The 21,114-nt window shown below is 44.6% G+C and overlaps 2 protein-coding genes across 4 annotated transcripts; one reads left to right on the top strand and one right to left on the bottom strand.

Annotated features, from left to right (window-relative positions):
* Window positions 1–11,112: 11,112 nt before the first annotated feature.
* Window positions 11,113–13,810, top strand: LOC123990630 (N-alpha-acetyltransferase 20). Its single transcript, XM_046291273.1, has 6 exons — window positions 11,113–11,324; window positions 11,755–11,779; window positions 11,901–11,991; window positions 12,139–12,274; window positions 12,971–13,116; window positions 13,209–13,810. The coding sequence occupies exons 1-6, from the start codon at window positions 11,272–11,274 to the stop codon at window positions 13,292–13,294; spliced, it is 537 nt and encodes a 178-aa protein (XP_046147229.1). The 5' UTR covers window positions 11,113–11,271; the 3' UTR covers window positions 13,295–13,810.
* On the bottom strand, window positions 13,446–21,082 carry crnkl1 (crooked neck pre-mRNA splicing factor 1). Of its 3 annotated transcripts, none has more exons than XM_046291270.1 (15): window positions 20,896–21,082; window positions 20,349–20,501; window positions 20,078–20,169; window positions 19,716–19,874; window positions 19,433–19,599; window positions 19,020–19,198; window positions 18,739–18,909; window positions 18,436–18,627; window positions 15,748–15,807; window positions 15,533–15,613; window positions 15,203–15,442; window positions 14,934–15,035; window positions 14,545–14,793; window positions 14,257–14,431; window positions 13,446–13,781 (listed from the first exon to the last, which is right to left on the bottom strand). In XM_046291270.1, the coding sequence occupies exons 1-15, from the start codon at window positions 20,941–20,943 to the stop codon at window positions 13,759–13,761; spliced, it is 2,091 nt and encodes a 696-aa protein (XP_046147226.1). In that variant the 5' UTR covers window positions 20,944–21,082; the 3' UTR covers window positions 13,446–13,758. The 3 variants fall into 3 exon arrangements, with proteins under 3 accessions (XP_046147226.1, XP_046147227.1, XP_046147225.1); XM_046291271.1 differs by lacking the exon at window positions 13,446–13,781 and adding an exon at window positions 13,806–14,188; XM_046291269.1 differs by lacking the exon at window positions 13,446–13,781 and having other exon boundaries at window positions 13,806–14,431.
* Window positions 21,083–21,114: the final 32 nt, after the last annotated feature.

Raw genomic sequence — 21,114 nt, 5'->3', positions numbered from 1 at the left:
CTCTGCCTGGCCGGTTCCCCTCTTTCCACTGGGATTCTCTGCCTCTAACCCTATTACAGGGGCTGAGTCACTGGCTTACTGGGGCTCTTTCATACCGTCCCTAGGAGGGGTGCGTCATTTGAGTGGGTTGAGTCACTGATGTGATCTTCCTATCTGGGTTGGCGACCCCCTTGGGTTGTGCCGTGGTGGAGATCTTTGTGGGCTATACTCGGCCTTGTTTTAGGATGGTAAGTTGGTGGTTGAAGATATCCCTCTAGTGGTGTGGGGGCTGTGCTTTGGCAAAGTGGGTGGGGTTATATCCTTCCTGTTTGGCCCTGTCCGGGGGTGTCCTCACAATGAATTGTTCAGGAGTCTTATGACTTGTGGGTAGAAGCTAAGGAGCCTTTTGGTCCTAGACTTGGCACTCCGGTACCGCTCGCCATGCGGTAGCAGAGAAAACAGTCTTTGACTAGGGTGACTAGAGTCTCTGACAATTCTATGGGCTTTCCTCTGACACCACCTATTATACATGTCCTGGATCGCAGAAGCTTTCCCCCAGTGATGTAATGGACTATAAGCACTACCCTCTGTAGCGCCTTACGGTCAGATGCAGAGCAGTTGCCATACCAGGCGGTGAGGCAACCGGCCAGAATGCTCTAGATGGTGCAGATGTAGAACTTTGAGGATCTGGGGTTCCATGCCAAATCTTTTCTGTTTACAGAGGGGGAAAATGATTTGTCCTGCCCTCTTCACAACTGCCTTGGTGTGTTTGGACCATGATAGTTTGTTGATGATGTGGACACCAATGAACTTGAAACTCTCGACCTGCTCCACTACAGCCCCATCGATGAGAATGGGGGCCTGTTCGGCCCGCCTTTTCCTGTAGTCCACAATCAGCTCCTTTGTCTTGCTCACACTAAGGGTGTGGGTGTTGTCCTGGCACCATACTACCAGTTCTCTGACCTCCTCCCTATAGGCTGTCTCATCGTTGTCGGTGATCAAGCCTACCACTGTTGTGTCCTTCAACAAACTTAATGATGGTGTTGGAGTCGTGTTTGGCCACACAGTCGTGGGTGAACAGGGAGTACGGAAGTGGACTAAGTACATACCTCTGAGTGGCCCCTGTGTTGAGGATCAGCATGGCAGGCGTGTTGTTGCCTACCATTACCACCTGGAGGAGGCCCGTCAGAGAGACCAGGATCCAGTTGCAGAGGGAAGTGTTTAGTCCCAGGGTCCTTAGCTTAGTGATGAGCTTCGTGCACACTATGGTGTAGAACGCTGAGCTGTAGTCATCTGTGGACCTGTCAGCGCGGTATGCGAGTTGGAGTAGCTCTAGGGTATCCTGGATGATTCTGTTGATGTGATGTGAGCCATGTGAGCACGTGAGTGCTACGGGTTGGTAATCATTTAGGCAGGTTACCTTTACTTCCTTGGGCACCGGGACTATGGTGGTCTGCTTGAAACATGTAGGTATTACAGACTCAGTCAGGGAGAGGTTGAAAATGTCAGTGAAGATACTTCCCAGTTGGTCTGCGCATGCTTTGAGTATACGTCCTGGTGATCTGTCTGGCCCCACGGCTTTGTGAATGTTGACCTGTTTAACTTTTTACGGATCATTGGGACGCCACCGTCCCACCTGGCCAACATCTGGTGAAGTTGCAGAGCGCCAAATTCAAACTACAGAAGTCGTAATATTAAACATTTATGAAAATACAAGTGTCATACATCATTTAAAAGCTTAACTTCTTGTTAATCCAGCTGCGTTGTCAGATTTCAAAAAGGCTTTACGGTGAAAGTACACCATGCAATTATCTGAGGACAGCGCAGAAAAAAAGAGCCATTTTTTCCAGCCAAAGAGTGGAGTCACAAAAATCAGAAATAGAGATTAATTCATCACTAACCTTTGATTATCTTCATTAGATGACGCTCATAGGACTTCATGTTACACAATACATGTATGTTTTGTTCGATAAAGTTCATATTTATATTTAAAAAATCTCAGTATACATTGGCGCGTTATGTTCAGTCGTTCCAAAAACATCCGGTGATTTTGCAGACAGCCACATCAATTTACAGAAATACTCATTGTAAATGTTGATGAAAATACAAGTGTTATACATGGAAATATAAATAAACTTCTCCTTACTGCAACCGCTGTGTCAGATTTCAAAAAAGCTTTATGGAAAAAGCAAACCATGCAATAATCTGAGTACGGCGCTCAGAGACCCAACAAGCCAAAAAGATATCCGCCATATTGTGCAGACAACAGAAGTCAGAAATAACATTATAAATATTCACTTATATTTGATGATCTGCATCCGAATGCACTCCCAGGAATCCCAGTAACACAATAGATGTTTGATTTGTTCGATAATGTCATTTGGTAAACAAATCAAAACTCACAAAGTGTGTTCACTAGTTGCAGACGAAATGTCAAAAAGTTCTGTTACTGTCAGTAGAAACATGTCAAACGATGTATAGAATCAATCTTTAGGATGTTTCTAACATAATTCTTCAATAATGTTCCAACCGGAGAATTCCTTTGTCTTCAGAAAAGCAATGGAACGGGAGCTACCTCTCATGTGAATGCGTGTGACCAGCTTGTGGCTGTTGGCAGACCTCTGACTAATTCCCCTCTCATTCAGCCCCCCTTCACAGTAGAAACTTCAAACAAGTTTCTAAAGACGGTTGATATCTAGTGGAAGCCTTAGGAAGTGCAACATGACCAATATCCCACTGTATCTTCAATAGGGGCTGAGTTGAAAATCGACCAAGCTCAGATTTCCCACTTCCGGGTTGGACTCTTTTTCAGGTTTTTGCCTGACATATGAGTTCTGTTATACTCACAGATATCATTCAAACAGTTTTAGAAACTTTAGAGTGTTTTCTATCCAAATATACTAATACTATGCATATATTAGCAACGGAATGAGGAGCAAGCAGTTTACTCCGGGCACCTTATTTATCCAAGCTACTCAATACTGCCCCCAGCCATAAGAAGTTAACTCCATTCTCAGGAACACACCTGAATCCATTCCTTAACCACACCATATCCTCCATGCAACACAATTAGACCAAACCAAATCATGAGAAAACAAAAATATCATTACTTGACACATTGAAAAGAATCAACAAAACCAGAATGCTATTTGGTCCTAAACAGAGAGTACACAGTTGCAGAATACCTGGCCATTGTGACTGACCCAAACTTAAGGAAAGCTTTGATTGTGTATAGACTCAGTGAGCATAGCCTTGCTATTGAGAAAGGCCGCCATAGGCAGACCTGGCTCTCAAGATAAGACGGGCTATGTGCACAGTGCCCACAAAATGAAGTGGAAAATGAGATGCACTTCCTAACCTCCTTCCAAATGGATGACCATATTTCACATATTTCAGATTACACAGACCCACGAAGAATTTGAAAACAAACCCAATTTTGATAAACTCCCATATCTATTGGGTGAAATACCACAGTGTGCCATCACAGCAGCAAGATTTGAAGAACAAACACCATTGTAAATACAACCCATATTTATATGTATTTTCCCTTTTGTATTTGAACATAATATGACATTTGAAATGTCTTTATTCTTTTGAAACTTTTGTGAGTGTAATGTTTTTTTAGTTCATTTCGCTTGCTTTGGCAATGTAAACATATGTTTCCCATGCCAATAAAGCTGTCACGCTTGCTCCCGCTCCCCCTCTCTGGCGCTTGAGGGCACCAGGCTGCCCATCATTACGCACACCTGCCACCATCAAAAATGTGCATCAGCGCTCATTGGACTCACCTGGACTCCTTCACTTTGTTGATTGCCCCTCTATATCTATTTCCCAGTTGGTTCCCCGTGTCAGCATTGTTGTCGTCATGTCGTTGTGTTCCCCCTGTCTAGATGCTGTTCTTGTTTTGTTGTATGTCCGTTGTTTCATTAAATGTTCACTCCCTGTACTTGCTTCTCGTCTCCAGCGTCAGTCCTTACAGAATGCTGACGCTACTATTTGAAACATCAGGGAGTTTGTGTTCTCGGTGGTGACTGTGGTGTCTGGGTGTCACCACGGATGGAACCGGGGGTTCCTCAGCTGGCTCATCGGGCTTCCACGCCTTAGTTGGCTCGAGAGGTTTCCTTGGCTCGGCAGGCTCCCATCCCACGTCATCCCTCAGCTGGCTCATCGGGCTTCCACGCCTTAGCTGGCTCGAGAGGTTTCCTTGGCTCGGCAAGCTCCCATCCCACGTCATGCCTCAGCTGGCTCATCTGGCTTCCACGCCTTAGCTGGCTCATCGGGCTTCCACGCCTTAGCTGGCTCGAGAGGTTTCCTTGGCTCGGCAGGCTCCCATCCCACGTCATGCCTCAGCTGGCTCATCGGGCTTCCACGCCATAGCTGGCTCATCGGGCTTCAACGCCTTAGCTGGCTCGAGAGGTTTCCTTGGCTCGGCAGGCTCCCGTCCCACGTCATGCCTTAGCTGGCTCATCGGGCTTCCACGCCTTAGCTGGCTCGAGAGGTTTCCTTGGCTCGGCAGGCTCCCATCCCACGTCATGCCTCAGCTGGCTCATCGTGCTTCCACGCCTTAGCTGGCTCATCGGGCTTCCACGCCTTAGCTGGCTCGAGAGGTTTCCTTGGCTCGGCAGGCTCCCATCCCACGTCATGCCTTAGCTGGCTCATCGGGCTTCCACGCCTTAGCTGACTCGAGAGGTTTCCTTGGCTCGGCAGGCTCCCATCCCACGTCATGCCTCAGCTGGCTCATCTGGCTTCCACGCCTTAGCTGGCTCATCGGGCTTCCACGCCTTAGCTGGCTCGAGAGGTTTCCTTGGCTCGGCAGGCTCCCATCCCACGTCATGCCTCAGCTGGCTCATCGGGCTTCCACGCCATAGCTGGCTCATCGGGCTTCAACGCCTTAGCTGGCTCGAGAGGTTTCCTTGGCTCGGCAGGCTCCCGTCCCACGTCATGCCTTAGCTGGCTCATCGGGCTTCCACGCCTTAGCTGGCTCGAGAGGTTTCCTTGGCTCGGCAGGCTCCCATCCCACGTCATGCCTCAGCTGGCTCATCGTGCTTCCACGCCAGCTGGCCATCGGGCTTCCACGCTGGCTGGCTCGAGAGGTTTCTTGGCTCGGCAGGCTCCCATCCCACGTCATGCCTTAGCTGGCTCATCGGGCTTCCACGCCTTAGCTGACTCGAGAGGTTTCCTTGGCTCGGCAGGCTCCCATCCCACGTCATGCCTCAGCTGGCTCATCGGGCTTCCATGCCTTAGCTGGCTCATCGGGCTTCCACGCCTTAGCTGGCTCGAGAGGTTTCCTTGGCTCGGCAGGCTCCCATCCCACGTCATGCCTTAGCTGGCTCATCGGGCTTCCACGCCTTAGCTGACTCGAGAGGTTTCCTTGGCTCGGCAGGCTCCCATCCCACGTCATGCCTCAGCTGGCTCATCGGGCTTCCATGCCTTAGCTGGCTCATCGGGCTTCCACGCCTTAGCTGGCTCGAGAGGTTTCCTTGGCTCGGCAGGCTCCCATCCCACGTCATGCCTCAGCTGGCTCATCGGGCTTCCACGCCTTAGCTGGCTCAAGAGGTTTCCTTGGCTCGGCAGGCTCCCATCCCACGTCATGCCTCAGCTGGCTCATCGGGCTTCCACACCTTAGCTGGCTCATCGGGCTTCCACGCCTTAGCTGGCTCATCGGGCTTCCACGCCTTAGCTGGCTCGAGAGGTTTCCTTGGCTCGGCAGGCTCCCATCCCACGTCATGCCTCAGATGGCTCGTCGGGCTCCGACACCTCAGCCGGCTCTTTGATAGGTTGACTAGAGTGAAAGAGTGTTCCACTAGTGTTACATTTCTAGAAGGGTAAGAAAATAACCACACGGCTGCTGACCATAAAAAGACGAAGTGTTTGCAAATTTCGTTATTTTCACAAGAAATCTATGATTCAACTTGTTTGACGCTTTGCTTGTCATTCTGTGTCAGTTTTTCCAATGAATGTTCACTTTTAGCCATGTTATGGAGGGAAGGCACTAATAAAATGCTCATAAAAAGTGAAATATGTTATAAATATGTTCGTTATAAGACCATGGGAATGTAGTTTGGGTTCACCAGCTTGTGAGTGGAGTGGAAGAGGTCAAGCTTGATGTGTTTACATATCGACTGCAGTCACTTGAGCTCTCTGACTGCCCTCAACAACAGCTGCAGGGAAGGTGAATGCCATGTCTCTGGAAAGGCTTTCCTCTGACCTAACTGGCTCCAGAAACATGGTATTTGAAAAGTATTGCTCAAGTCCTTCAGCCTACCAAAACAACAAGGATGAAAAATGATTACACACAAACAAACATTGACGTGTAATACAACCCAGGCGAGACGGAGAGAGGTCCTTTGAAGAAGTTTAACAAGAACAAGATTTGTGTGTTAGAGTCACAGATGTATCAGCTGAAATAACTAACAACTTCAATTGATACTCCAATTAGGAGAAAAGAGAAATTGCTTTCGCTGACCTCTAAGTTTATTGAAGTAAAATGAAACTTTTCATCTGTTCTGTACATTGACCAGAACCATCTTGCGGATGGCGTCTGAGGCCACAGAGGAGATGGGGATCTCCCCCAGGACCAGTGGCCTGATGGGAAATAGGACAGAGGTTCCGTTCTGACTCCCCACAGACACTGTGTGTGTACTGGCTTTAGAGAGATCCTCATTGTCCGGTAAGACAAACTTAAATGAGTGAATCTGAGCAAATATCACCATGACCGAGCAGAACATAAGAAAAAGCAAGGAGAAAATAAAGAGACGAGAGGGAAGTCACCCAGATTAAAATACATGGAATTTATGGACAGACAAATGTAATTGTTCTTTACCCCATATGATAAAAACAACATGACGTGTCGCAACAATATTACAGATTAGAACTATGATAAAATGACTGTCTCGTGTCCTGCTCCACATAGTGGTGATAGTGTTGGGATAAATCCATGTTGGATTAATGGGCTCAATGCTTGGATACCTCTAGCACGACTCTAGAGGTGTTTAGTGCCGGTGATCATTACAAAGATAATACAAACTGATCAAAACGGGTTCATTCTAGTTCTGAATGCTTCTCCACTACAGGAGGATAACATTTGTGAACATGTTACAGTAAATAATATCAAAGTGGCTATGCCAGACAGACATCTGAGAGCGACATTGACTACAGTGAAGGCAGCAACCTCAAGCTCCTCTTCCAGGTAGTTGAAGAAGGTGACCTCCACAAGCAACAGCTTGCCTCGGATTATGAAAGCAGATAGATTCAAGGACAGGAAGATGTCCTGGAACATGTTGAGCTGAAAACACAAAAGAGTACATAGAGTAGAGTAGAAACAGTGACTTTACAGGGTGCCAATGATGCAGATGCGTGTGTGTGATGACCTCAGCAGGGATCTCAGTGATGCCCATGCCAGCAGACATGATGAAGGCAGTGGCTACACAGGAAGTGATGCAGTCTGGAATAGTTAGAGGGAACTCAGCCGTGGCAGAATCTCTGTTGAAAAGACAAAGTGAGGCATGTCGTCGGTAAACGTAGGATTAATGCATGTACAGTATATTAAAATGACTCATTCACATGTCTCTTTGTCCCCTTGCTCCAGGAGTGTGTCCACCCCGGGTGTATGTGTTATAGAACATGGCTCCTGTCCATCACCCTGTGTTGCTGTCTAGCCACAGTCATGTCTCGGGGAAGTCCCTGCGTTCCCGAGGCTCCTGGTCCTGGTCCATATCATCAACCTCACCACCAAAGAGTTAGTGAAATCCACTAAGCCCTGCACAGCCAAGACAAGTACTGTATTAAAACAAGAAGCAAACAGTATATTACTGATTTACACTACCGTTCAAAAGTTTGGGGTCACCTATACGTTTCCTTGTTTTTGAAAGAAAAGCATTTTTTTGTCCATTAAAATAACATCAAATTGATCAGAAATACAGCGTAGACATTGTAAATAATAATAATAATGTTGTAATTGACTATTGTAGCTGGAAACGGCAGATTTTTTAATGGAATATCTACATAGGCGTACAGAGGCCCATTATCAGCAACCATCACTCCTGTGGTCCAATGGCACGTTGTGTTAGCTAATCCAAGTTTATAATTTTAAAAGGCTAATTGATCATTAGAAAACCCTTTTGCAATTATGTTAGCACAGCTGAAAACTATTGTTCTGATTAAAGAAGCAATGAAACTGATGGACTAGACTTGTGGAGGTCTACCTTAGTATCTGGAGCATCAGCATTTGTGGGTTCGATGACCTCAAAATGTCTCAAAATGACCAGAAACAAAGAACTTTCTTCTGAAACTCGTCAGTCTATTCATGTTCTGAGAAATTAAGGCTATTCCATGCGAGAAATTGCCAAGAAACTTGTCATACAACACTGTGTACTACTCCCTTCACAAAACAGGTCAAATTGGCTCTAACCAGAATAGAAAGAGGAGTGGGAGGCCCCGGTGCAATACTGAGCAAGAGGACAAGTACATTAGAGTGTCTAGTTTGAGAAACAGATGCCTCACAAGTCCTCAACTGGCAGCTTCATTAAGTAGCACCCGCAAAACACCAGTCTCAACGTCAACAGTGAAGATGGAGACTCCTCTGTCCAGTGTCTGTGTTATTTTGCCCCTCTTAATCTTTTCTTTTTATTGGCCAGTCTGAGATATGGCTTTTTCTTTGCAACTCTGCCTAGAAGGCCAGCATCCCGGACTCACATCTTCACTGTTGATGTTGAGACTGGTGTTTTGCGGATACTAGTTAATGAAGCTGCCAAACTTTTGAACGGTAGTGTCTGTGACAGTCACTTTCACTCCTGTTTTTAATGCTGTTTTTTGGTGATGTCATGGTGTGAGTGTGGCCAGTGTGGCCTTATTCACCACCAAGATCCCCATCAGCGACCCGAGCTCAGCCACAGACACCTTGAGGGACACCTCATCAGCAGGCCCTCTCCTCACTCCAGCTCAGAGACACTTGACAGACAGAGGTCACAGGTCATACTATCACACCTCAACATACTGGGACAGGATAGCAAAGTAAGGATAATGAATGACTATGCCAGAAGAGGACTGGCCACCCCACATAGCCTGGTTCCTCTCTAGGTTTCTTCCTAGGTTTTGGCCTTTCTAGGGAGTTTTTCCTAGCCACCGTGCTTCTACATCTGCATTGCTTGCTGTTTGGGGTTTTAGGCTGGGTTGCTGTACAGCACTTTGAGATATCAGCTGATGTACGAAGGGCTATATAAATAAATTTGATTTGATTTATGTAAACTTCAGACTTCAACTGTATCTTATGAAGAATATAGGGAGGAATCAGAACTTAGGGAAAAGGTCAAGGCGCCTTAACTTAACTATCATTTAACATTGATGAAAGCCCCCTTACCATTGTGATCCACATGGAATTGCTTTTCACTCACAAGTTCCCGTAACACAGAGAGACAATGCGAGGGATAACCACATTTCAGCACATTGACAAATGAACTCTGGTTATTGTATTTTTCTGCACCTTTGACAGTAAGACTTAAAAATGCTGGACAGTTTGAGTATGGTTTTAGTTATCTACTCTATAATGATTAAAACAACAAAAGAAGACACGTTTCACAGTAGACGATTTTAAATAACACTAATTCATAGTTAGTTTTAGTGTCAATTCTTCCTAATGATGAAAACATTTCCAGACAACAAAAAAAACATTCAATCCCCAAGGCTATCTGTGAACAATGGTTTGTAGAATTGTCCAGATTAAATGTAGCCAGCATCATCCTGAAAAACTGATGAAGATATAATAGCAACTCAATGTGTTTTTAAGCAGAAATATGTTGGCATGGTCCTTTCAAATTTAATAGGAGTCACATTGATGGAAGTCACAATGGTCCACTTGCCAAGGGGTGGATATTCAGACAGCTGCTGAAACTCTTTGGACAAAATCCCCAGAACTCTGCCCTATGACATCCACTGACAGATTATGTTTGCCTTGGGATCCTGGCTCGCGCAATTTTAAAAGGAAATGAGAATTATCAACTGTCCATCACAGTTCCATTTCCCAAGGTTCATTCATCTGGCTGCTATCACTTCCACACTGAATGTTCATGCAATACCCCCCTTGGTATGTTACCTTGTAACATACACCTTAATGATAATATTGTACTTTTATTCTTATTTACAATGACAGCCTACACCGGCCTAGTTAAATAAAGGTTAAAAAAAGATATACATATTGTCGACAACTCCATTGTGTCCTCCTCCCAGAGCGCCAAGAACCTTGGCGTGATCCTGGACAACACCCTGTCGTTCTCAACTAACATCAAGGCGGTGGCCCGTTCCTGTAGGTTCATGCTCTACAACATCCGCAGAGTACGACCCTGCCTCACACAGGAAGCGGCGCAGGTCCTAATCCAGGCACTTGTCATCTCCCGTCTGGATTACTGCAACTCGCTGTTGGCTGGGCTCCCTGCCTGTGCCATTAAACCCCTTCAACTCATCCAGAACGCCGCAGCCCGTCTGGTGTTCAACCTTCCCAAGTTCTCTCACGTCACCCCGCTCCTCCGTTCTCTCCACTGGCTTCCAGTTGAAGCTCGCATCCGCTACAAGACCATGGTGCTTGCCTACGGAGCTGTGAGGGGAACGGCACCTCAGTACCTCCAGGCTCTGATCAGGCCCTACACCCAAACAAGGGCACTGCGTTCATCCACCTCTGGCCTGCTCGCCTCCCTACCACTGAGGAAGTACAGCTCCCGCTCAGCCCAGTCAAAACTGTTCGCTGCCCTGGCCCCCCCAATGGTGGAACAAACTCCCTCACGACGCCAGGACAGCGGAGTCAATCACCACCTTCCGGAGACACCTGAAACCCCACCTCTTTAAGGAATACCTAGGATAGGTTAAGTAATCCCTCTCACCCCACCCCCCCCTAAGTTTTAGATGCACTATTGTTAAGTGACTGTCCCACTGGATGTCATAAGGTGAATGCACCAATTTGTAAGTCGCTCTGGATAAGAGCGTCTGCTAAATGACTTAAATGTAAATGTAATGTAATGTAAATGTGTTCTACTAAAGTTAGTCTGCTATTTTCCCAGTCCAACAGCAGATGGCAGTAAACAGTCAATGACACCTCCCTGCCGAAGGAGGGCGTCATTGTTCTTGTTGATGCTAAAGTTGAAGGGTCGCAGACACTTTTGCCATGTTCGTGTACTAGTTGGAACTCAGACATTTCAGACTAGTTATAAGTGTTTGTAATATAGTTATACACGTGCCAGAAGTGCAATATTTCCGAGAGTCCTTGTTCCAACTACGATTGAACGCGGCAACTCTACAGGCAAAATGACAACATTACGAGCTTTCACATGCGATGATTTGTTCAAATTCAACAACATGTGAGTTAATTTCGATATTTTTTTATAATAATGTTGAATAGGTTACCCATCTAGCTACACCGTCATTATGTTTTAATGAACAATAGCAATTGTTTGTTGGCTAGTTGCAAGTATAGCTAGCTAGCCAGAAGTTAATTATCATACAGTGCGATGCATAGTTTGAGACTATCTGCTAACGTTAGCTAGTTTACACTAGTCAACTCTTGATTATAAGATACATTATTTGGTATATTTAATGGACCATAATAGCTCACTAGCTAGCTACGCAAGCTTTCCAAGATTAGCTGGCTAAATAGAGCCAGCTAGCTAACAGTTAGATCGATAACGTTGGGCGTAACGACATTTGATTCAACTGTGAAGTCTGCTGCACCTCATCGGGGCATTGCATTGAATGCACGAAACATCTCAGTATTTGTTTGTCTCTTCACAGAAACCTGGATCCATTGACAGAGACTGTATCCTTTCAGTACAAATTGTTCCCCAGCATTGTAATAACATACCACCGTCACGCACAGACACCCCAGCCTTTGTCTTGTTATCAGGAGAAGACAAGCTTTCCTTAACTTTCTTTCACAGTACGGAATCCCATTTTACCTACAGTACCTAGCCCACTGGCCAGAGTACTTCATTGTTGCAGAGGCCCCTGGTGGTGAATTGATGGGTTACAGTGAGTAGGCCTACATGTCATACACACCTAGCAATATGATGATTGCTTTAGAGAAAATGCAATAGCAAACATAATTGCAATAGCAAAAAATCAGTAGGGTTTACTCTGTGTAGCTTCCATCAAAATGACACTTCTGACTATCCTCAGTCATGGGGAAGGCAGAGGGATCAGTGGCGCGAGAAGAGTGGCATGGCCACGTCACAGCTCTCTCTGTGGCCCCAGAGTTCAGAAGACTGGGACTGGCAGCCAAGCTTATGGAGATGCTGGAGGAGATCTCAGAAAGGTGGGGCTGACTTCTAATGCTTCAGGTTACTAAGATCAGGGTTGTGTTCATTTGGCAATTTATTTATTTTTTAACTGAAACGGAGGTAGTACTTCAGCGTTTCCCAAACTCTGTCTCGGGGCCCCGACTCAGTGCACTTTTGGGGTTTTGCACTAGTACTACACAGCTGATTCCACTAATCAAAGCTTGATGATGAGTTTGTCATTTGAATCAGCTGTGTCGTACCAGAGCAAAAAACAAAATGTGCACCCCTTGGGGTCCCCAGGACGGAGTTGGGGAAACACTGGACTACCTGGTCCAATAAGAAACCCTTTGAGTTCTTGTACCCTACTGAACAATAACCATGTTAGAGTAGCACTGGGCGATAATGACAAAAATCCATATTGTGCTAAATTGCCTGAATCGATGTGATGACGATAAGTAGAACGATAGTTTTATAACACTAATGTGCACCGCTTTTTAAAATATTATCCTTTAAACTACTAATAATAATTTGATGGTTGTAGCCATCAATTGTCCCATTAACAATCCCCCATATTAGCAAACATATTTAATTTAAAGCTTCACATTTCTCTAGTATAGACTATTTCTCATAATGAACGATATCAACAAAATGCCTGCGGTAAGTGATCGTGTTGATCATTTTCAGTTTGTCGTACCAGCAAAGATCTACTTCTTTGCCTCACTGTTGTTTAGGAAGGGTGGGTTCTTTGTTGATCTGTTTGTGCGAGTCTCCAATCAAGTGGCGGTGAACATGTACAAACAGCTAGGCTACAGCGTTTACAGGACCGTGATAGAGTACTATTCTGCTAGCAATGGAGAACCGGATGAAGACGCCTATGGTAATATGAACCCCTTCAAATCAATGTAAACATTACTGTAACTCAGACAATCATTATGTGGATACGTACTCACTCTTTGTCCTTTTCTGCAGATATGAGGAAAGCCTTGTCAAGAGACACCGAGAGGAAGTCCATCATTCCTATACCACATCCTGTCAGACCAGAAGATATAGAATAACAGTAGACGGTGGCTCTGACACTTTTGAAAACAAATACATTTATATTTCTGTTATCTCTAGTTACCACAGCCACAAAGTCAAAATTGGCTATGGTAAAAATTAATGACAACATACATTTGCTTTTTGGTCTTAATTTGAGGTTATGGTTAGGCAGGGTTAAGAAATGGTAAAAATCAGTAGGGTTTACGATATTTCCACACAGTCTACATTAGAAAATTAAGTGAGAAAAGTGTTATTAGGACTTGTTTTATTTTTAGGGTGTGATGTGTGAAAGCTTAGAGAATAAATATCATTGTACATAATATTGGCAGATCTAATAAGTTATCCTTTGTGAAACTATGATTTTTGATGACAATGAGTCAGTCACTGTTTGATGTGAAATTTGAAATGCAATATAGAATTGAAAGGACTTTAATCCAAATTCAATAAATGATTACTTACCCGGGTAATGATACTGTATCTGCTACTTTGTTACAACAGTCAGTTCTATGGTTGAAATAAATAAAAATGTTGGATCAGTGTTTTTTTTATTTACACTGTCATTGCACCACAGTAAATGAATAAAACAAAGACATGGAAAAATAATCACTTTCTTTTTAAGCAATAGAAATTACCCGATGAGGTCCCCAACTTGTCCCTATCTGTAATGAGTAAAACCATTTTTTTTCTCCAGACAAGCTAATCTTTCACTGAGTCCTTATTGCTCTTCCTTGGCTGTTTCTCACCACCATCATTGTCACTGCTGCTGCTGCTGCTGCTGCTTCCACTACTGCTTTCATCAGAATCATCTCTGTCATCGTATGTGCTCTCCTTGAGGACTTTTTCAGGCACAGGCTCACTGACTATAGGCTTTTCTGATGATGGTGATGCTAAATCTTCTGTCATTTCTTTGTCTATTCCTCTCTCCCCTCTTCCGTTTTCTTCTCCCTCCATTTCTTTGCCCTAACTTCCTCCACTTTACCCCTATCCACTTCTCCATTGTTTTCTTCCTCATCCTCTTCATCGTCTTCTTCATCATCTTCTTCTTGTTGCTGCCTCTTCCACATCTTGGCCATGGCAAGCAGCTTGAGGTTGGGCTGGTTCGCTGCATCCTCAGGGAAGATGTAGTCGTAGTACTCCTCCCACCCTGCATCTGACTGATGGATCAAAATTAAAAGTAAATTAGTGATCAGCCGAACCACAACAAATAAACAAGGGTAATGAATTGATGTTGGATTGGTATGATAAGACTAAGAGAAACACTACTTACCCCGTCCTCTGCCGTGAGCTTTCTCCTCTTCTTCACCTTCTCCGGCAGCAGTTTCTTCACCCTTTCCCTGGTTGTGTCTGAGCCAAACTCCTGCTCAAACTCCTTCCAAGACTCCAGCAGCATCAGACGCTCCTCCTTCTCCTCACAGCTCCTCAGGCCCTTGTTGGCCTCCTCAAAGATCCCCCTACACCTCTGCAGCCGGTCAGAGGTATCTATGGACAGCTCATACTGGGCATAGCTGATCCAGACCTGCAGGTAACACATTTGACAAAATTATCAAATATTGTTTGATGAGTTACTGCGCCACAGTGAGTATTAGGCAGGTGAGTAATGTAGTATGGGACCGTTGGTAGCAAGACAGTCACTAAGGTTAAAGGGATAGCTCTCACCTTGACGTGCTGTGTGCGCTGCAACAGTCTCTTGTAGAGACCTCTGGTGTTGTCATACTCTTCCTGCTCGATTTCAAAGTCGATGTAGGACTTCCACAACACCTAAGATTTTAAAATAAAACATTTGAAAGTAAAATACTGTTCAGTTGTATTTCAATTAGTTTTCACTACAATACTTTTCACGTGAAGGGTGTCTTCAGACATGCTGAAAGTGGAATGCCAATACAGTGCGTAAATAAATGCCCAGGGTGAACGTTTTTGAGCCTGACCTCTGGCATGTCCAGTCGTGGCTGTCCGATGGCCAGCTCGAAGATGGCCCGGGCTCTCTCTGTGTCTCCCAGGATGGTCTCCAGCTCAGAGAATTTGATCCAGGTGGTGCAGTTCTCGGAGGCAAACTCCAGGTACTTCTCATAAAGCTTCCTACATCGGTCAAACTCTCTGAGCTGCAGCTCCAGTTCAATGTAGCCCTTAAACAGCTTGTTCTTTGGACATTTACCAATAGCTGTGCCCTGGGGAAAGGGACAAGGCCAAATGACAGAACATTTCAAGTTTGAAGTATCACAATGAAAAACATAAATCATCAACAGTAGGAACCTTACCAAGCCTTGTCTAGCAGCTTGGAGGTTCTTCTGGCGGATTTCAAACTGTCCGTAGAGTAGCCACATCTTGGCAAACGTGAACTATGAGGAAAGAAACAAAGTAATAAGTTTGATGATTTGTTGATGAATGTTTTTTTGTTGCATATCAAATGTTTTATTAAACCCCATTTCAGAAACAGGTGCCATTGATTGTAAACATTGAAAACTACCGATACCTTTTTGTGAGGGATGAGATCCAGACATGCCAGGTACACCTGCCTTGTTCTCTCTGGGTCCTGCCAATCCACACAATAAGCACTGAAATCCACAGGCTATGCACAATGTCACACTTAGAAATGTGAGAATCACAGCCAATAGGGATGTGCATCTTTCCCTTTCAAGAGGATTCGATACGTATCTAGATACAGGAATGATACGTTTTAGTTAGAAACGATTTGGTTTGAATAGAGAACGAATTGATGTGATTCGGTTGGATGCACTATCATTTGTTGCATAAACACATTCATTTTCCATTCTAAATTCATATCTGCTGCTGATGAAGCTCATGAGCTGGGCATATCTGAGCTGACTTCTCTGTGTGTGTAAATGATGTATGTCCACAGTCTATACTAGTATGTAGGCACCTGATCTGAGCCATAAGGGAGACTAGGCATCAACCACCCCACTACCACTATCAGATTGGGGTCATAAAAGAGACCAGACATCGACCACCTATCGGATTGGGGTCATAAAAGAGACCAGACATCTACCACCTATCGGATTGGGGTCATAAAAGAGACCAGACATCTACCACCTATCGGATTGGGGTCATAAAAGAGACCAGACATCTACCACCTATCGGATTGGGGTCATAAAAGAGACCAGACATCTACCACCTATCGGATTGGGGTCATAAAAGAGACCAGACATCTATTATTATTATTATTACCACCTATCGGATTGGGGTCATAAAAGAGACCAGACATCTACCACCTATCGGATTGGGGTCATAAAAGAGACCAGACATCTACCACCTATCGGATTGGGGTCATAAAAGAGACCAGACATCTACCACCTATCGGATTGGGGTCATAAAAGAGACCAGACATCTACCACCTATCGGATTGGGGTCATAAAAGAGACCAGACATCTACCACTTATCGGATTGGGGTCATAAAAGAGACCAGACATCTACCACCTATCGGATTGGGGTCATAAAAGAGACCAGACATCTACCACCTATCGGATTGGGGTCATAAAAGAGACCAGACATCTACCACCTATCGGATTGGGGTCATAAAAGAGACCAGACATCTACCACCTATCGGATTGGGGTCATAAGAGACCAGACATCTACCACCTATCAGATTGGGGTCATAAAAGAGACTAGACATCTACCACTATCAGATTAGGGCCATAAGGGAGACTAGACATCTACCACCTATCAGATTGGGGTCATAAAAGAGACCAGACATCTACCACCTATCAGATTGGGGTCATAAAAGAGAACAGACATCTACCACCTATCAGATTGGGGTCATAAAAGAGACTAGACATCTACCACTATCAGATTGGGGGGGGACAATGTAGCTTGTGGTTTTTGTCCCCCCACTTTGGTTCTGAAATCACCATCACCCACTAATTAACTTGTCATTTTTACAGATTAAGTGTTTGAGCTATTAATGTATCAACATTTACCGTTTACAAATTAGCTATGACATCGCCACTGAAGGAGAGGATGCACCAGTTGTCACAAAAGAGGAGGTTCACTATATATACAAAAGCACCCTTTCAAATTAGTGGATTTGGCTATTTCAGCCGCATCCATTGCTGACAGATGTATAAAATCGAGCACAAAGCTAAGCAATCTCCGCAGACAAACATTGGCAGTAGAATGGCCTTACTGAAGAGCTTAGTGACTTTCAACGTGGCACCATCATAGTGGTAGGCCACACAAGCTCACAGAATGAGACCGTCGATTGCTGAAGAGCGTAAAAATTGCCTGTCCTTGGTTGCAACACTCACTACCAAGTTCCAAACTACCTCTGGAAGCAACGTCAGCACAAGAACTGTTCGTCGGGAGCTTCATGGCCGGGGGGGAGGGGGGGGCAATGCCAAGTGTTGGCTGGAGTGGTGTAAAGCTCGCTGCCATTTGACTCTGGAGCAGTGGAAACATGTTACACGTTCTCTGGAGTGATGAATCACGCTTCACCATCTGGCAGTTTGACGGACAAATCTGGGTTTGGCGGATGATAGGAAGGGAAATCTTAACGCTGCAGCACACAATGACATTCTAGACGATTCTGTGCTTCCAACTTTGTGGCAATAGTTTGGAGAAGGCCCTTTCCTTTTTCAGCATGACAATGCCCCCGTGCACAAAGAGTGGTCCATACAAATATGGTATGTCGAGATCAGACTCTGACCTCAACCCTATCAAATACCTTCGGGATGAATTGGAATGCTGACTGTGAGCCAGGCCTAATCGCCCAACATCAGTGCCCGACCTCACTAATACTCTTGTCGTTGAATGTAAGCAAATCCCAGCAGCAATGTTCCAACATCTAGTGGAAAGCTTTCCCAGAAAAGTAGAGGCTGTTATAGCAGCAATGGGGGACCTCTTCATATTAATGCCCATGATCTTGGAATGTGATGTTTGATGAGCAGGTGTCCACATACTTTTAGTCATGTGTATTTTTGGAAGGTAGAAAGAAAGTTATATGAGAGAAAAAACTGTTAATGAATCAGTGATTCGTAACTTTTAGATTGATTTTCTGACCGATGCATGCTACATTTGGATCGGTTTGGGGTCCGCGGACCGATGCAGTCGTATCTTAAACATTTGAATCGGGGACCGATGCATACTGGTGAATCGTTACATCCCTAATAGCCATTATTTAAACACAGAGGATGCAATGTAGGCCTACCTTGACCTCCAGTTCTTCATATAGAGCATAGTTTATCCACAGGTAAATGTATCTTCTCCAGTGTCTCTTCTCCTGTATAGGAGGGATATTGGCGATGGCTCTCTCATAGACCTCCCTGGCAGTGTCAGGATCCGCGTCACTCTCCACCAGGCGTAGGTAATCAAACCATGCGTCATAATTGTGTGGGCTTGCCTATACAGGAAGAAAAACCCAATCCAATAACAAGCCATTAGTGGATAGAATATTGTTTTAATGGATTATTTTGGGATTAAATCTTTGTGAATCTTCATAGGTTTAATTTACCTTGACTTCCTCTTCATACTGAAATCTCCTTTTGCTGACGATGACGTCCTCGATCCCCCTCCGGTCTCCAAACTTCTTCTCAAACACAGTGTAGAACTTGAAAAGCTCCTGAGCCTGCTGTTTGGGAATTCTGTCCAGGGCGTATTTGTAGATGACTCGAACTCTCTCAAACTAAGACACAAGGGGGAGAAAAGTTGTGTTGTTCTGTTGACCACAGTTGGAGAACACTATAAACGTGTGGGAATAAAACTGACATGGTTAAAAGTGTCAGATTTACAAACCTCTTTCTGTTTCTCTTCAAATCTGGCAAAGGCCACAAAGAGGTTCTCATCAACATGCTCCTCGCCAAAGAACTCCACTGATCTTTCAAACACCTTCCTTCCATGGGCGATGTAGCCATGCTTCTCTTCAAAACGGGCGTACTTAATCCAATTCTTCACATCAGGGTGGACAATCACAAGTGCACTGGAGTTAAGGAGCTTAAAAAAAAAATTAAAATAAGAGAGAGATGCACTCTACAGGCATGAAGGTAATACCACTACCAAAGGCAATGAATCATTACAAATGTTAGATGAATCTGTTAGAATAAAACACCTGTTAATGAATAATGCATATCTACAGTCAGCAACCACAACTCATTTGCTAGTACATTGTAGTAAGTCATTGCTTTAAGCACTTCCCATCAAAAGGATATATCTCTCATAGATGGAGCGGGCCTTGTCGACTTCCTTGTAGCGCAGCTCAAAGTTGATGTAGGAGTGCCAGGCTTGTTCCTCTGGTTCCCACTCTGTCCAGCGCTCAAACACCTGTCTGCAGCCAGCGATGTTGCCCAGCATCTCTTCCATGTAACTGTATTTGTACCTGAAAGGGGGAAAGCAGGAGAAGAACAGATGAGCGATACAATTGTACTTTTTTTTAATACCTAAACTTTTTTAACCAGATATGCTCAGTTTAGGAGAGGTAAAGTTGTTAAGTACCAGAACTGGTTGACACGGGGCAAGATGGTGATGGCTCTGTCCCAGATGTTGCGGGCGTGGTTCACCTGCCGGTTCTTCATCTCCATCTCGGCATACTTCAGCCACAGAGCTATATTTCGGTGGTCTACATCCAGAGCACGCTCGTAAATAGAGCGAGCCCTGGAGGGGTGGGGGGGGGGGGGTGTATAAAAAAAAAAGCTCAGATAACATGTATCCCAGTCAAACTCCATCTATAACATTCACATCGGATTCCATATACAACAATTATCCCTGTCAAAATCCATCTACATTCACATTAGACCACATATATGTATGAATTACAAGAATCAGCTTCACAGAGACATTGACAAGCATTAACTTACCTCTGGACTTCTTTCAGGCTCTCCTCCCATTGAGCGTATTTTATCCAGTTGCTGATAACAGTACGGTTCTTTCTGATGTTGTCTTCAAATCCCTAAGAGAAGGAGTCAAGTCCAGTTTGTATCTGATTAGATCAATATATTTACTACTGTGCTCTACACAAGATTTGCAGACAACTGAGAATGTTGAAAATGTCTGGTTGGCACACCCAACAGAATACCAACAGTAAGACTGAAGTCTGAAGTGTAGTTCATGTGTCACTTGGGGTCTTACCTTCCTCTTCTTCAACTTGTAATCGTTCAACTCCTCTTCATCAGTGATCTTTTGCTTGGGTGGCGGTGGCAGAAGCTCGAGCTCCCTCTCCTTTGCCTCCCTGAGCAACTGCTCAGCTGTGATTTGTACCTCTGCAGGAGCTTTGTTTTTCACCTTCACAGCACAAATTAAGAAGTTATTTTGGAATTGGATGAAACTAGTTGATTGAAGACAATACTAGTTGGCTACATAGGTAGTACATGTTCCAAATGTAAACAGTTGGTTTAGTTAGCTGGCATAAACTTTAAATAATTAGCTAGCTTGCCCTTCCTCGCACACAGTTGGGTCAGATTTCTCGATAGAGTAATCTACATTAGTTAAATAAATACAAAATAGCAGTTCTTACATAGCATGCTACCTTTTCGTTCGTTTAATGTAGCTAGAAGTAATCTACATTCGTACCAAAACAAAGCACTTGTCTTGTTATGGTTAGCTAGCTAATGCTACCTGGCTAGGCCATATTATAAGTTCCCTAGCTAACGTTAGCTGTTTTTAAACTTTTCGCTACCTTCGCTACTTTCGGTATCCTCTGTTTCCCTGCCGCAGTAGATGCCATTTTACTGGATTGTATGGTAGAGTCAATTAGAATAAACTATTACAACAGAATCGATCCGTTTATAATATTTTCACAGCGCGCCTGTGGACTCCGCCATGACACTTTCAAACGTGCGCGCGTTGAACGTAACATGTGAACTGTGACTCTTCACCCAAGACGTCACCGAGCGTT

The sequence above is a fragment of the Oncorhynchus gorbuscha genome, linkage group LG12, assembly GCF_021184085.1.
Source record: "Oncorhynchus gorbuscha isolate QuinsamMale2020 ecotype Even-year linkage group LG12, OgorEven_v1.0, whole genome shotgun sequence".
In the NCBI taxonomy this organism is placed as follows: domain Eukaryota; kingdom Metazoa; phylum Chordata; class Actinopteri; order Salmoniformes; family Salmonidae; genus Oncorhynchus; species Oncorhynchus gorbuscha.
Note: the sequence above shows the minus strand (reverse complement) of the source record. Positions and strands in the feature narration are given on the sequence as shown.

Bases quoted from the DNA above. Each gene is read 5' to 3' on its own strand.
- crnkl1 (XM_046291271.1), bottom strand. From the start codon at position 20,943: ATGGCATCTACTGCGGCAGGGAAACAGAGGATACCGAAAGTAGCGAAG. The intron at 18,628-18,738 runs GTAAATTAAACC...CTTCCTGTATAG, and splicing joins AGTATGAAGAGGAAGTCAAG to GCAAGCCCACACAATTATGA. The intron at 14,432-14,544 runs GTAAGTAGTGTT...TTGATCCATCAG, and splicing joins AGCTCACGGCAGAGGACGGG to TCAGATGCAGGGTGGGAGGA.
- LOC123990630 (XM_046291273.1), top strand. From the start codon at position 11,272: ATGACAACATTACGAGCTTTCACATGCGATGATTTGTTCAAATTCAAC. The intron at 11,325-11,754 runs GTGAGTTAATTT...GTCTCTTCACAG, and splicing joins TTGTTCAAATTCAACAACAT to AAACCTGGATCCATTGACAG. The intron at 13,117-13,208 runs GTAATATGAACC...CCTTTTCTGCAG, and splicing joins ACCGGATGAAGACGCCTATG to ATATGAGGAAAGCCTTGTCA.